This window comes from Cervus elaphus, chromosome 28 (assembly GCF_910594005.1).
Source record: "Cervus elaphus chromosome 28, mCerEla1.1, whole genome shotgun sequence".
NCBI lineage: Eukaryota > Metazoa > Chordata > Mammalia > Artiodactyla > Cervidae > Cervus > Cervus elaphus.
The window spans coordinates 45420071-45434413 of record NC_057842.1 but is presented as its reverse complement, the minus strand read 5'-3'; the positions used below and the strand labels follow the sequence as shown (position 1 = coordinate 45434413).

Here is a 14343-nt window from a genome sequence, read left to right as displayed (position 1 = left end):
GTTCTGACATGATGCATCTTTAGCCTAAGTCGGCTACAAAGTGTTTTACTGTATTAGATAAATTAAAAATTTACTTTAAAATAATTTTAATAGAAGGAACAGGAAATCCTCAAAGTGGCCTTAATATAATAAACATTTTGTGTTTCTACTATATTAGAAAGAATTGAAATTAGTGTTCAATTTAACTACTAAATTTGGGGACAGTTTTTTATGCAAGAAGAGTCAACAGAAAACTGATACAGATATGAGAGTTCTGAAGTTTGGTCTGTTCAAATATGAAGATCAAGCCATATTTTTGAAATCTCCAAACTACAAAATTAGCTCCATTTTTTAAAGCCAGTTGTTTAAAATTCAGAATGTATTGCCTCATAGAAATAGATGCATTTTCTTATTAAGTAGTTTGGACATAATGGAATGTGGTCCTTTATATGGTCCTTCAGGATTTTTCCATCGCCTACATTCATTGTGTGTCTCTGAGGTTAAGAAACAAAAGGTGTTCACAACTGAGTTAGCTGTTTATTGAAACTTGTGCCTGGTCACTGATTTTTTTTAACAAATATTTTAAGACAATAACCTAGTGGCTTAAAACTGTACTGTTTATTTGGCTCATGAATCTGCTGGGCAGTTGTGGTCTGGGACGGCCTTATCTGATCTCCAGTGGGCTCTTTTCGTGTGTCAGAGATCAGGTCATGGCTTGACTAGGAGTGGCTGGTCCCAGACAATCTCACTCATTTTTCTGATGGTTGGGGGTGATGGGTTTGACTTAGCCATACATCTCTCATCATCCTGCAGGCTAGTTCAGGTATGTTCATAAGCAACAAGATTCCAAGAGAAGCAAGGAACTGAGCCTTGAAGTGCATGCTAAGCTGCTTCAGTCATGTCCAACTCTTTTCGACCCTATGGACCGTAGCCATCCAAGCTCCTTTGTCCATGGGATTCTCCAGGCAATAACACTGGAGTGGGTTACCGTGCTCTGCTCCAGGGGATCTTTGGGACCCAAGAAAGTGCAAGCTCATGTCAAATATTGCTTGCATCACATGTGCTAATGTTTCATTTGCCAAAATAAGTCAATGACTAACCTAGGTTGAAGGAGTGAGAAAATGGATTCTATTCCTTTATGGGAAGAGAGGAGAATTATGGGCAATTTTTTTACAATTAACTACAATGTCAACTTAAATTGAGATAGAAAATATCACAAAAGGCTAAAGAAAGAAAAAAAAAATCAGTGTAAATTAGAGGGAGTTGGCCTCTTGGCCTCATTCTCTGTTGGAAAATGAGGGGAGATGTTAAATGGACCTGAGATTGCTGGAGAGACGAGGAGTACAAAGGGCATTATAATATATATAGAGGACCTAGCCTCTATCTGTCTATTAAATTTTGAAGATAGACATCACATGAGCTTGCCAGAGGGATAGATACACTCTGCCCTTAGACAACCTCCGATCTCTTTTTCTATTTATTTATTTTTAATTGAAGGATGTTGTGTTGGTTTCTGCCATAGAACAGCATGAATCAGCCATAAGTGTACATATGTCCCCTCCCTCTTGAACTTCCCTCCCACTCCCCACCCCATCCCACCCCTCTAGGTCATCACAGAGCACTGAGCTGAGCTCCCTGTGTTATACAACAACTTCCCACCAGCTGTCTAGTTTACATATGGTAATGTATATGTTTCAATGCTACTCTCTCAATTCATCCCCTCCTCCTTGCCCCGCTGTGTGCACGAGCCTGTTCTCTATGTCTGCATCTCTGTTCCTGCCCCTCCTATCTCTTTAACTGCTCTATCTGGCGTCTGTTGTGTGTGGGCTTCCCCTTACCTGAAAAGCACATGAATGTCAGTGTTACTCAGGGGTTTGTCCTTGATCCTCACTTATCCTTATTTCACACAGTTGCCCAAGGTAATTTCATCTGATTTCATGATATCAGCTCTCACCTGTTCAAGCTCCCACCTGTTCACTGATGATGTCCGAATCTACGTGTGTAGCCCTGACCTGTGGCCTCCAGAACCATATTTTTCAATGAAATTCTTAGACATCTGTGTCTATACAGCCTCAAATCACTTCAGCCTCAATATGTTCAAAACCAAATTTATTTTCATGCCCTGATCTTTCTCCTGCTTTCCTGTTTTTAGTTAATGGTTTCACCTTCATCCATTTACCTAAGCTGGAAATCTAACCTCATTATCATACTCGATGACTTCTTTTTTTTTCACTACCATTCCTGGTGATTCCATCTGCTACGTGATTTTGTATTCATCCCCTCCTGTCTGTGTCCACCCCATTGACTTGGTGGGAGCGCCCATCACCTCTCCCCTGACCCCTGACCTCTTGCTGTGTCCTCTTATGCCTTCCTTAAATAGTTGCCCCTCTCTAGCTTCTCCCTACCCCATTCCATGCAGGGAACACTTCATGAGGCCCAAGTTTGCTCATGTCACTCTTCTTAAAAATGTAAGCTGAGTCCCTATCACCTACAAAGCCAAGTCCCCGTTCCTTAAAAGCATGGCTTACCAAGTGCTTAGCAATCTGGCCCCACCTGATCTTAATAACATCATCAGCTGCCATCCTGCCCCACCCCATCCCCTTTTATCCAACCTCACTGAACTTCTCACTATTTCCCTCCAACACATGCCCTTTCACAACACTGGGCCTTGGCCCATGTTGTTTACTCTTTCTGGATTGCCAGCCTTCTTTTCTCCTTCTGATAAATTCTTATTCATCAGCACAGCTCATCAACCTGTCACCTCCCTGCTGATGACTTCCCTGAGCCATCTAGAATTAGTCACTTTTTTCTGTGTTCCCATAGCCTTTTGCCCTTTCCTTTGGCAGTGACCATCTTTCATGCTTTTGGCTGCCTAGATTCTTCCGAGTACCTGTGTTATCTTTGGCAATTTTTTAGCCACATGAATTTCATGTCTCTGAAGTTGTTGTTCAGTCACTCAGTTATGTCTGACTCTTTGTGACCCTATGGACTGCAGCTAGGCTTCCCTGTCCTTCACTATCTCCCAGAGTTTGCTCAAATTCATGTCCATTGAGTTGATGATGCCATCCAACCATCTCATCTTCTGTTACTCTGTTCTCCTGCCTTCAATCTTTCCCAGCCAGAAAACTCAAATTTCCCTTGCAGCTAGGCAGTCATTAGATGATCTGAGCTCTCTGATCAGATGTACCTGCTTAGGACTTTTTCTTTTTTTTTCTCAAAGAAGTTAGCATTAGTGTGTAAGAGGGTGAGTCTTGGTCTTCAGTCAAGAGTGATCAGAACAGGCCTTTGATTCTTGGCATGGCAGTAGCAGAGCTGCCTGTGTGTAGCCCCTACTGCTGAGAGGTGATTAGAGTGGTGTTTGTGAGACCAGCTATCAGGGGTGTCTGAGTATGTTTGGACTTCAGAGTCTGGCTCTCTGGCTTGTGGGATATTCTGTGAGCTGTCTAACATGCCATGATAAGTTAATTTATTGCTTAAAGAAGCCTAAGTGGCTCTGTTTTTGCAATGACTAGAAAACAGTGAAACACTTTGCTTAGAACACATGAAGTTTTATTGTACAAGTTGTATTTTATCAAGTTGTATTTAAGTGTTTGTTTCTCTGACTAGATGAATCGTAAGTACTATATCTTAGACTTCCATGTGTGGTTCTAATTTCTTACATCATTCACATAATAAATATATATTGGGTTCCAACGCTGTGCCATGCACTGTGCTAGTCACTGGGGGTATTGTAGGAAACAAGACCCATGTGAACTTTGCTCTCGCAAAGTGTACAGTCTACAAGACCTGTGCCTGAAACATTCTAGGTGTCTAATTAAGTTGATATACCAATTCATTTCATTAATTATTTCAATGAATAGGTATTTATATTTTGAAAATGTAAATGAGTAATATTCTTAAGTTGCTCTCGGGCTAATAGGAGACACATATGTAAACAAACAATGCCATGTACTATGAACAGAAGCTTCCCTAGTGGCTCAGATAGTAAAGAGTCTGCCTGCATTGTGGGAGACACGGGTTTGATACCTAGGTCGGGAAGATCCCCTGGAGAAGGGAATGGCTGCCCACTCCAGTATGCTTGTCTGGAAAATCCTATGGACACAGGAAGCCTGGTGGGCCCCGATCCATGGGGTTGCAAAGAGTTGGACACGACTGAGTAACTAACACACACACACACACACACACACACACACACACACACACACGCTATGAACAGAACTGAAATATATTCCAGATTCCCTGGTGGTACAAAGAACAGGTAGCATGAAGAGTTCTGCTTGGAAGAGTCACAAATGAAAGAATGAATTACTGAGCTTGTAAATATATGAGCAAATGTGCATGAGGTGTCATTTTTTCCTCTTCCCTTTTTCTTGCTGATCCCTTTGCCTTTTAAGATTCAACTCAAGGGCTATTTTTATAATAAACCTTTACTGACTGCTCCTCTTCCTCCCTCCCAAACTTGCAAGCTGGGTTAGTAATGTTTCCAAACTCCTTTAATGCCTGGCACACACCTCTACTACTTCTCTTACCCTTTGATGTATATCATCTATGTGTCTGTCAGTCACCCTTCCTCTCCCTGCATGCAAGTCAAGGCCCAGCACATAATTAGTACTCAGTGAATTCAGTAAATGTTTCTTGAGGAAATATAAATTAAAACTGCAATGAGACAACACTACCCCTCCATCCAAATGGCTACAGTGAAAAAAACTTGATAATATCAAGTGTTGATGAAAATATAGAAAAACTGGAAGCTTTAAACATTGCTGAAAGGAGAATAAATTGATAACAACCATTTTGGAAAATATTTTGGCAAATCAGCTGAAGCTGAACAGCTGTCCACTGTATAACCCAGTGGGTGAACTCTTGGGTACATACCCAAAAGAAATGAATGGTTATATAGAATAGGTTCATACCAGCTTTATTAATAATAGCCCCAAACTGGAAACACCTATATGTCCATCCACAGTAGAATAGACAAATGACTTGTGGTATAGTTATATCATAAGTGTAAACATTTTATACCCCAACTACATAAATATGTGAAAATTTTAGTTATATACTTAATGGTTTGTGCTTTTTTTCTTTTTTTTACTATATGTAGAATTTTTTTGTTGTTGTTTTTTAGTTGTTAACTTGTGTCCGACTTTTTGTGACCCCGTGGACTATAGACTGCCAGGCTCCTCTGTCATGGCATTTCCCAGGCAAGAATACTGGAATGGTTTGCCTCTTCCTTCTCCAGGGGATCTTACCAGCCCAGAAATCAAACCTGTGTCTTCTGCATTGCAGACAGATTCTTTACCTCTGAGCCACCATGGGAGCCCTTATATGTAGGATTACATCAATAAAAATGTAAACTTAAAAATAATTCAATAAAAATTAATGTTCCTTGGGTGATTGAGTAAATGAATGAATGAATTAGCTGGATCTTCAAAGAGAAAAGAAAGAAGAAAGTATTACTGTGTAAGAGGAACTTATACGGCACTGAGTTTTTAAGTAGTATTTGGTTCTTGAAATCTTTATATTCTAGTAATGCCTCAAATGAAATGTTCATGGACATTTTTTGCTTAGATATTAGTTCCCTTTGCTATTTAACCACAATTGTGAGGTTAAAAAATGAAGTCATTAGCAGTAAAACAGTTGTCTGGAGAGGCCTGTGGGACTGGTGTTTAGTTCACAGTGAGGGATCTTTGAAGTCCTAGGGAACTGGGGAATATGGCTCATTCCCTTCTGTTTTCTATCCTTTTGTGTTTTATGAGGTGCAAGTACAGATTAATTATGCAAACTCTTGAAGGGAGAGGAGAGCAATTGACACCTGTGATTACAAACAGGAACAGAAGCCACCCAGCACATGACATTGCCCAAGACACCTGAAGGTCAGAGTAGAATAGTCCTAATTGCCTGGCAGCCCGGCCCTGGGATGCGCCTCTCCCATCCTTCTTCAGGCGGGGTTCGTGGCTAAGCCATTCTTCGTGCTAGCCTTGGACAGGCCAAGAGTGACCAACAACTCCGCAGACGACCTACGGCACATGCACCGGAGGAGATGTCAAAACCCGACCCAGCTCTGGCTCCAACAGAACAGAGGATGCCGACAGAGAGGCGGGCGGTTCCCAAGGCTTCCAGTAGGTGTCGCTGTGCCGCGGCCGCCGCACTCCCCGAGGTCCGGGACGAGGGGGCGTGTCCTCCATACCTGCGGCTCCGGGCGGGCGCCTCACCTGGGCTCCCGCCGCGCGCCTCCTGCGCCGTGGGGGAGGCGCCCTGCTGCAGACCCGCGACGAGGGGCGGGGTCGGCCGGCGCGCGGGGATAGGCGGGCCCGCGGGCGCCCAGGTGAGTTCTTTCATTAATACAAGAACCGGGCCACCGAGAGGGCAGCGTCCGAGCAGCCGGAGGAGGAGGAGGAGGCAGACGAGAAGATGCCACTGTCGCTGCCCCCTCAGGGTGACCACGGGGAGTCCAGTCCGTCCAGGCCCCCCAGAAAGCACGCCTCTTTCCATATCTGGCGCTCCAAGAAGAAGCAGCAGCCTCCGCGGTCTGACTGTGGGGTGTTCATTCCACACCCGCCCCTGGCGCCCCTCAGAGAGGCCAGGTAAGCCCCTCTGGCGAGCGCGCCTATCCCCGGCTCACTTCCCCCGACCTTTTCCACTCCGGCTACCCTGACTCTCGAGTCCTCTCTACCCTCGGCCTCGATCGACCCCTCTTCGAGGAGGCTAAAGGCCCAGGGTCGGTTTCGCGCGGCAGGAACGTATCGGGGTCCAAGGAGGGGGCTGTGGTGGTCGCTGTGAATGAACGAGTTCCTCGCTGCCTCTGGTTCAGACCAAGCACCAGGGAGAGGAACTTGTGCCCACCCATGTAGACTTGACTCTGACTACAAAATAAGTGTAGCAAAGACCACACCGGAGGCTATACTATCAACTTGCTGATAAGAGCAGGTGGGTTGTGAAGGATTATTACCATAACGAGATCGGAACTCCACCTGGGGCTTCCTTCAGACTTCTGACCGTGGGGCCCTACTTGTGAAGATGTCCACTCGGTGTTGTAGCTCCACTGTCCTCACAGGACCCGAGTGGAGGAGGAAGTGGCAGGGATGGTTATCCCAATTTAATGGGTGGAGAACTTGAGACCAAAGGGTGCATGACTTGTCCCCAGTGGAATCAGTGGTAGAAAATGGCAGCACCTAGTTATTCCAAGTGTAACTGCCATAGTGCTTTTAAATTGTTTTACCGTGGTTTTGTGACGATTTTATCTTTCATGCCTAAGTATTCAGTTACACTATCTGAATTGGTGCGTTCCTTGAGCAATAATCAATTTGACATAATGGTATATTTAGGAGGTTCAGGTGTGTGAAAATCTTTATTGAAGGACAGTTGGCAATTTCCAGTATATCCTTCTATATGTGTTTGTTTGTTTTTTTAAAAAAAACATTTATTTAGTTATTTGGCTGGGCTGGGTCTTCACTGCAGCATGCAGGATCTTTTATTTGGGGCATGCGTACTCTAAATGTGGGATCTAGTTCCCTGATCAGGGATGGAATCTCAGCCCCATGCATTGGGAGAATGGAGTCTTAGCCACTGGACTACCAGGGAAGTCCCCTTCTGTATTTGCTTTTAAATACACACCTTTATGTATGTTTTTTAAAACACACCTTTATGAACAGTGAGAATAATATTGTGTAAGATTTGCATTTTAGAAGTGTTTTTCCTTTTGTTTCTAAAAGAGTCTTTGCAACGTGATTTCAGTCATTTGGCAAATATTAACTAAGGGCTGGGATATAAAAAACAATAAGAGCGACCTCTGTCATCAAAGAATTCTTTGTGTCTTCAGAACACCAAAAAGTAAACAGTGGGATAGGTGCTGCAGTAGATGTTAGAATAGAGGAAGGGATCCAGGGAGGATTCCTGGAGGAGGATGAGTGAGGCAGTTTAGTCAGAAAAGGGAAGGAGCAATGAGTTCCAGGCAGAGGTTGCATTATGAGCATCCTCAGTACTTGGAAGAACATGGTACTTCCTGAGAAGTACTTCCTGAACAAGTAGTTCAGGGAAGTCTGAGTATGTGTGAGAGCACAGGGAGTGGAGTGCTAAGAGAGAATGCATTTTATTTTTTCTCATATTTATCATTCACAGTAGTAATTGTTTGTAATAGGACATATTTTTTATCCACCTAAAGACTTACTGTAGTTAACTATGAATTGAAATTTTTAACAAAATGTTACTTAATAATGTATCCAACATAAAAGTATTTTTCCTACTACATCAGCAAATATTTTAAACACTTCCAAAGTAATGGTCTTATCTGACCTGGTCCCATCACATTCTATCAAATGAGATAATACACAGCTATAAACAATTTTGTTGTTCAGTTGCTAAGTGTGTCTGACTCTTTGCAACCCCATGGAGTGCAGCACACCAGGCTTCCCTGTCCTTCACTATCTCCCTGACTTTGCTCACACTCATGTCCATTGAGTCGGTGATGCCATCCAACCATCTCATCCTCTGTCATCCCCCTCTCCTCCTGCCTTCTATCTTTTCCAGCATCTTTCCCTTTGCATCAGGTGGCCAAAGTATTGGAGCTTCGGCATCAGTCCTTCCAATGAATATTCAGGACTGATTTCCTTTAGGATTGACTGGTTTGCTCTCCTTGCTGTCCAAGGGACTCTCAAGAGTCTTCTCCAGCACCACAGTTTGAACCCATCAATTATTCAGTGTTCAGCCTTCTTTATGGTCCAACTCTCACATCGGAACTGTAGCTGTTTCTCTCCTTGAGCTTCTTGTATTTTAGTTCAGTCTTAAAGCACTCCATTCTTTGCTTTAGAATTATGATGAACTTTGTACTAACAAATGTCCTGAGAACTAAACTTACTGGTCTGTCTTTGGGATGCTTTTCTAGTTATATCATCTTTATACATATTTTGTTTACTCCTGAGAGGGTGTACCAGTTACTAGTAAAGAGAGCAGCTAAAGCACGCTTAGATTTCTGGCCCATCTTTGGTCAGTCTTGCTCTCTGGAGCAATCTGCCCTGTTTGTTCATATCTGTCCAGGATTTGGAGGTGTGGGCCTCGGCTGGCATGTGCAGCACTCACTGGGACCTTCGTTTCTGTATAAGGATGGGACAGTCAGCTGGCCACACTTATCTGCTGGGCATTCACCATTAGTTTTGTGGGCTTTTAGAGCAAATGAAAATGAATTTATGTCCTGGATATATGACCTGGGGCAAGTTACTTCACCTTTCTGAGTCTCCATTTCTTCAGATGGAAAATGGAGAACATAGTAATACTAATTCTGTAGGACTGTAGTGAATATCACATGCTAGTTTGTTATTAAACGTAAAACTCTTATCACACTTCTGGATGCAAGGTAGAAACTCAGTAAGTGTAAAACCATCACCACCGCCATCATCATCATCATTACTATAAATGCTAAGTTCTAATGGGAGGAATGGGAAAAAATGCTTCCCCTCTTAAGAACTTACCAGTCCAATGATGGTTTAAAGTTTACTAATGTCTGTATTCTGCAAATATTTGCAACCTTTAGGGCAGATGTTCTAAAACTCAGTGACCATTGCTTGCTTCCTTTACATAAAATAATTTGAACATGGCTGTCTCCTTCCCTAAAATGCACCCGTAGAGTTTTTTTTTTCCAAGCTTGGTTTTGGTAAGCATATTAATATGTTATTTTCCATAGAGACAGAGCCGTCGCCCTCCTGAGTCAGCCTCATCTGCCGTCTTGTCCATTCTCTTGCCATCCAAGGGACCACACTGGTGTGTGTGGAGAGGGCGTGGCGAGTTTGGGCTAGACTTTCCTTAGCAGCCTTCAGCGGCACCAGCGTTTATTTTGAATTATACTTTATTTTGTAAACGTTTTATTCGGAGTGTGAATTCTCTGGGTTGTGCTCAGTTGCTCAGCCGTGTCTGACTCTTTGCAGCCCGTGTAGACCCTTTGTAGCCCCCTACAGCCACTTTGTAGACAGCCAGTCTCCTCTGTCTATGGGCTTCTCCGGGCCAGAATATGGGAGTGGGTAGCCTATCCCATCTCCAGGGGATATTCCCGACTCAGGAATCAAACCGGGGGAATTCTCTATCTGGGTTTAAATCCCTGTTCTACTTACTGTGACACTCAGCTGTGTCATCCTGGGCAAATTATTATCCTTTCAGTGCTTCAGTCTTCTCATCCATAAAAGGGGCATAATAAGAGTTGTCATAAAAGTAAGTGGATGTCAAGCGCTCAGAACAGTGACTGGCACATTGTGAGCGCTCAGTAAATGAGAGCTGTTTCTCCTTTTTCTTATTAATATCTTGCCTATACTTTTGAGTGGTAATTTTATGGTTTATTTTCTGCTATATGATGAAAACAGTGCTTCATTTTTATTTTCCCTAATCAAGACACTCAGTGTTATTGTAATTAGAAATGGGTTCTGAGCTAAGGGTCTATAGAGTGAATTAAAAATAATCACTCTCCATCTGAACTCCAAACCTAGAAGCAAGCATTAATGCTCTCCGCAGGAAGCCAAACGCAGGTGATAATCACAATCCTCTGCAAATCAGCACACTTGATTTCATTCGGAGGAAAAATGCAGCCAACACCAGAGAGCAGAGCATCCTCGTTTCAGGATGCATAGGTTCAAGTTTTGAGATTGCCAAACGTCGCCTAGTTTTTCTGTCTTTGCATGGACATTTTCCTTCTATAACAGAAAAACAACTCACTCCTTACTCTCTATAAATCACTAGAGGGTTGTGAGGATAAACTGTTGTTTTATTCCACAAGAAAAAGAACCATCATTTAAAATGCTATTTGGAAACATTCTGAAATTGTGGAGTGTTAGTCTTCGTGACTTGATTGATTCCATCTTTCAGTCTTTTGTGATTGGTTTAGTGTTTAGAACTCTAAACAGGTTTAATTATTTTCTAACATAAAGGACATAGCTAGATAAGCCTAGGTTTGTTTTATCTAATAGTGCATCTAAACTGGTTAATAGGTACCGGGTTACTTCCCTTATTTAGTTTATGCCAAAGGCAAGACTTTGAAATTTTCGGTTTATATTCTTTCACCATTGATAAAGCAGGCATTTAAATTTTAGCCCTGTCACTAACTAGCTGTGAGCTCCTGGAGGAGTTTCTTTGCTGCTCTAGCTTCAGATTCATGAGCTGCTACTTACCTCTTTAGCATTGTTTTGGAGTGTTCTAAATATATATTTAAAATTACTAGCACGGTGCCTGGAAGATAACAGAGGCTTAGAAATACCTCTGAGAGCAAGTGGCAGTGACAAAGTCCTAGGCGGTGGTATTGGACAGACTCAGCTTCAAATCTGCCTCTGCTGTTGGGATAAGTTTTGTAAGCCTCAGTCTTTAAGCCTCAGCTTCCTCACCTGTAAAATGGAGACAACAACATCCCTTCTGGGGCTTTCTGAGGGTTAAATACTATCTATATAAAGCACCTGGGCCAGGGCCCAGTGCAAAGCAGGTGCTGGACAGATGAAAGGTGGAGCGGGAGCGATTATGGCAGTGGTGTTGTAATTGTCTGCATAGTGATGGTGGGAGCGTTCATAAATCCACTTGACCTTGTAAGTGGAGTTAAACAGCTTCAGAAGTCCAGGAGAAGTTTATCACCAGGTATGTCAAGACCTGAAGTACCTTTGGGTGTCTGGAAACACCTTTGTAGTTGTAGAAGGGCGGCCTTTGCGCATTCAAGACTTAACAGTCTTGGGCCCCGGGGACTGACGGGGAGGTGTGAGGGGCTGTGTGAGGGGCGGGCCGGAAGGAGGAGTGACACGCGTGAGCCAGCCCCGACTTTCGTCACGGCTGTCATCTTGAGCTTCGTCACCGCCCTCACCGTAACTTAGGAGAATCGTGGCGGGCATTTCTGGGAGCTCTCGGGTGTCCGTTCGGTCTGTCAGCGGGCACTCATCCCGAGCGCGTCATGACAGGCAGGTGCCTCCCTCAGTCCTGCACGCTGGGCTGCCGCGCCACAAAAGGGGCCTGGCACCCGAGTCACCTTGGGGCGCCCCACACCCCGAGTCACCTGAGGGGAACTCAGACCCTGAGTCATCTGAGGGGGCCCCGGGACCTGTGTCACCTGGGGAACACTGACCCTGAGTCAGTTGGGGCACCCGAGACCCTGAGTCACCTGAGGCGGTCTGGACCTCGAGTCCACTGGAAGCCCACAGACCCTGAGTCACTTGGGGGGCCCAGATATAAAGTCACCTGGGGGCCCTGGACCCAGAGTCATCTGAGGGAACCTGGACCCTGAGTCACCTGGGGAGCCCCAGTAGCCTCAGGTCACCCCGTCCCATAGTAGCTTGTAAAAGGTAGGCAGGAAAGACACCACACTATATCATATAAGCGGGAAAGGCAATTCATTGACTAATTGCGACTGTCGGGTGTAAGTCGTCAGGAACCAATGTACACAGATGCTTAAGGACTGTGGTCAGGGACTGTTGTCTCCATCTTTCAGCTTTGTTTTCTTCCCCTCCGGGGGCAAAATGACCACCAAGACCTCTGGAAAAGATCTTACAACTTCAACAGAAAAGGAAATTTCCTTTCCTAGTAATTTTAACACAAAGCCCCAGAATAAGGGGAGCCTGACATACTGCACCATGGGGTTGCAGAGTCGGACACAACTGAACAACAACAAGGAGAATGAGTTTCATTGGGTTGACTTGGGTTATGACATTCTGAGTCAGTCTCTGGGACTATGTGGCTTCACCTTCTGGGCTAGAGGTTTGGCCTCCACAAAGGAAATAAAAAAAAAAGACTTAACAGTCTTAATACATCTGACTTATGAAATCAAAGGTAAAGTTTATACTTGAAGTTGGTAGTATTTCTCCTGAAGCAGTTTTGAACTGTGAGTTTAGGATAATTCTTTGCCACTATATTGCTTTATCCACTCTATTTCTACACTTTTTAGCCTTAATCTTAGTCCACATCCAAGTGACATGAACACTTTTGGAGACCGTTAGAACTTTTGGGTTTGGGTTTATTTCCTTTTTCTTTAGCTTTCACTTGTAAATTTAATTTATAAGGATGAGACAGTGAATCACTGCTTTACTATTCATCCATGATTAAAGTAATGTAGCAAAGATATTGATTTTGAAACTTACTGTCTAGCTCCTAATATCCATTCAAAATGCCCATCTTACTATAAACATTAAAAATGCTTACCTGTCTCAACTTTTCACTCACCTAAGGGGTCAGTTGTACTTTAGAAATGTCCTTGCAGAAAAAAATGATTTAGTTCTTTTTGAAAAAAAAATGTGTCTGGTGAGAGTATTTGAATTGTGAACTGTATGCATTTCTGTTTACCTTGAAAAAATTTATCAAATAATTATTTAATCTCCCTTTTGTGTTTTACCTATTGTAAGAAGATATAGAGAACCTGTTCATGAAAAGCAATGCAATCTGACTACAGAATCATTTTTCTAGGATTAATGCTAATTGCTCTTTGGTAAAACATTCCTTTCTGTATCTTACTGAAATGATTATCAATCAGAATTTAAAGAGAAGTTTCTTATGTCCAACAAACACTTACTGAGCTCTTACTCTGTATCAGGCATTGGGAAAAAGAGCAGTAAAATTAGAGGTGATCTCTGCTCCTAAGAAACTTGTAGTCTAGTGGAGGAGGGGTGTATGAATGAATAAAGTAGCATATCATGCATTAAGTGTAGAAACAGAAGATTTAGTCCAATGCGTTGAGGTCAGGAGAAGGATTATCTTGAAGGAGCAGAAATTTTATTCTCTCATTAAGAAGATTTACTCTTACTGAATAATTAATGAGAATTTTTATTCTCTCATATAGAGATCCTCAAAGGCTCTAAATCTTCTTAAATTTTGATTGTCTTAAACTATATCCAATAGTGGACCAAAAGGAAAGCCACAGAAATTTATTTTTATAGTGACATTTAAAACAAAGAGAACTGTGTACTCAGGATTATGCATAAATACTTTTCTATTTAAATATTTAATATTTAAAATATCTAGAACTTGAGATCATCTCAGCTCTTCTGTCATATTTTGGCCCCTAGGAATAAAGATTGGGTTTCATAAAAAATTTAAAAAAGACTGGGCTTCAATTATGACATTGATTTGAAAATCTTCACTGAAATTATAGGTAAACATATTGATACTCTAAAATTACAGACTGAAAATGAATGGTTTAGACAGATTTACAGATCCCACGAGAATTGTTTTTTAGGGTGCACAGCTAACTTGGTGTCTACATAAGCTCTGTCAGGATGATTCTGGAGCCTCTTGTAAGAAGAAGCTAGCATTGCATGTGTTCTATAAGCAAAGTGTTCTTCCTTCAAACAACCTATTTTTTTAAATCCCAAATTGCCTGGCATATCCAACTGATGTCTTTTCATATATTCACTATACAAA

At 42.6% G+C, this 14343-nt stretch overlaps 1 protein-coding gene across 1 annotated transcript in view; it reads left to right on the top strand.

The window, feature by feature from the left end:
- Positions 1 to 6338: 6338 nt before the first annotated feature.
- CRYBG1 (crystallin beta-gamma domain containing 1) overlaps positions 6339 to 14343 on the top strand; it is a 224494-nt gene continuing 216489 nt past the window's right edge. The window contains exon 1 of the mRNA XM_043889786.1: positions 6339 to 6563. Coding sequence (XP_043745721.1) covers positions 6391 to 6563 — 173 coding nt within the window. The 5' untranslated portion in view covers positions 6339 to 6390. The remainder of the gene's footprint in view (positions 6564 to 14343) is intronic.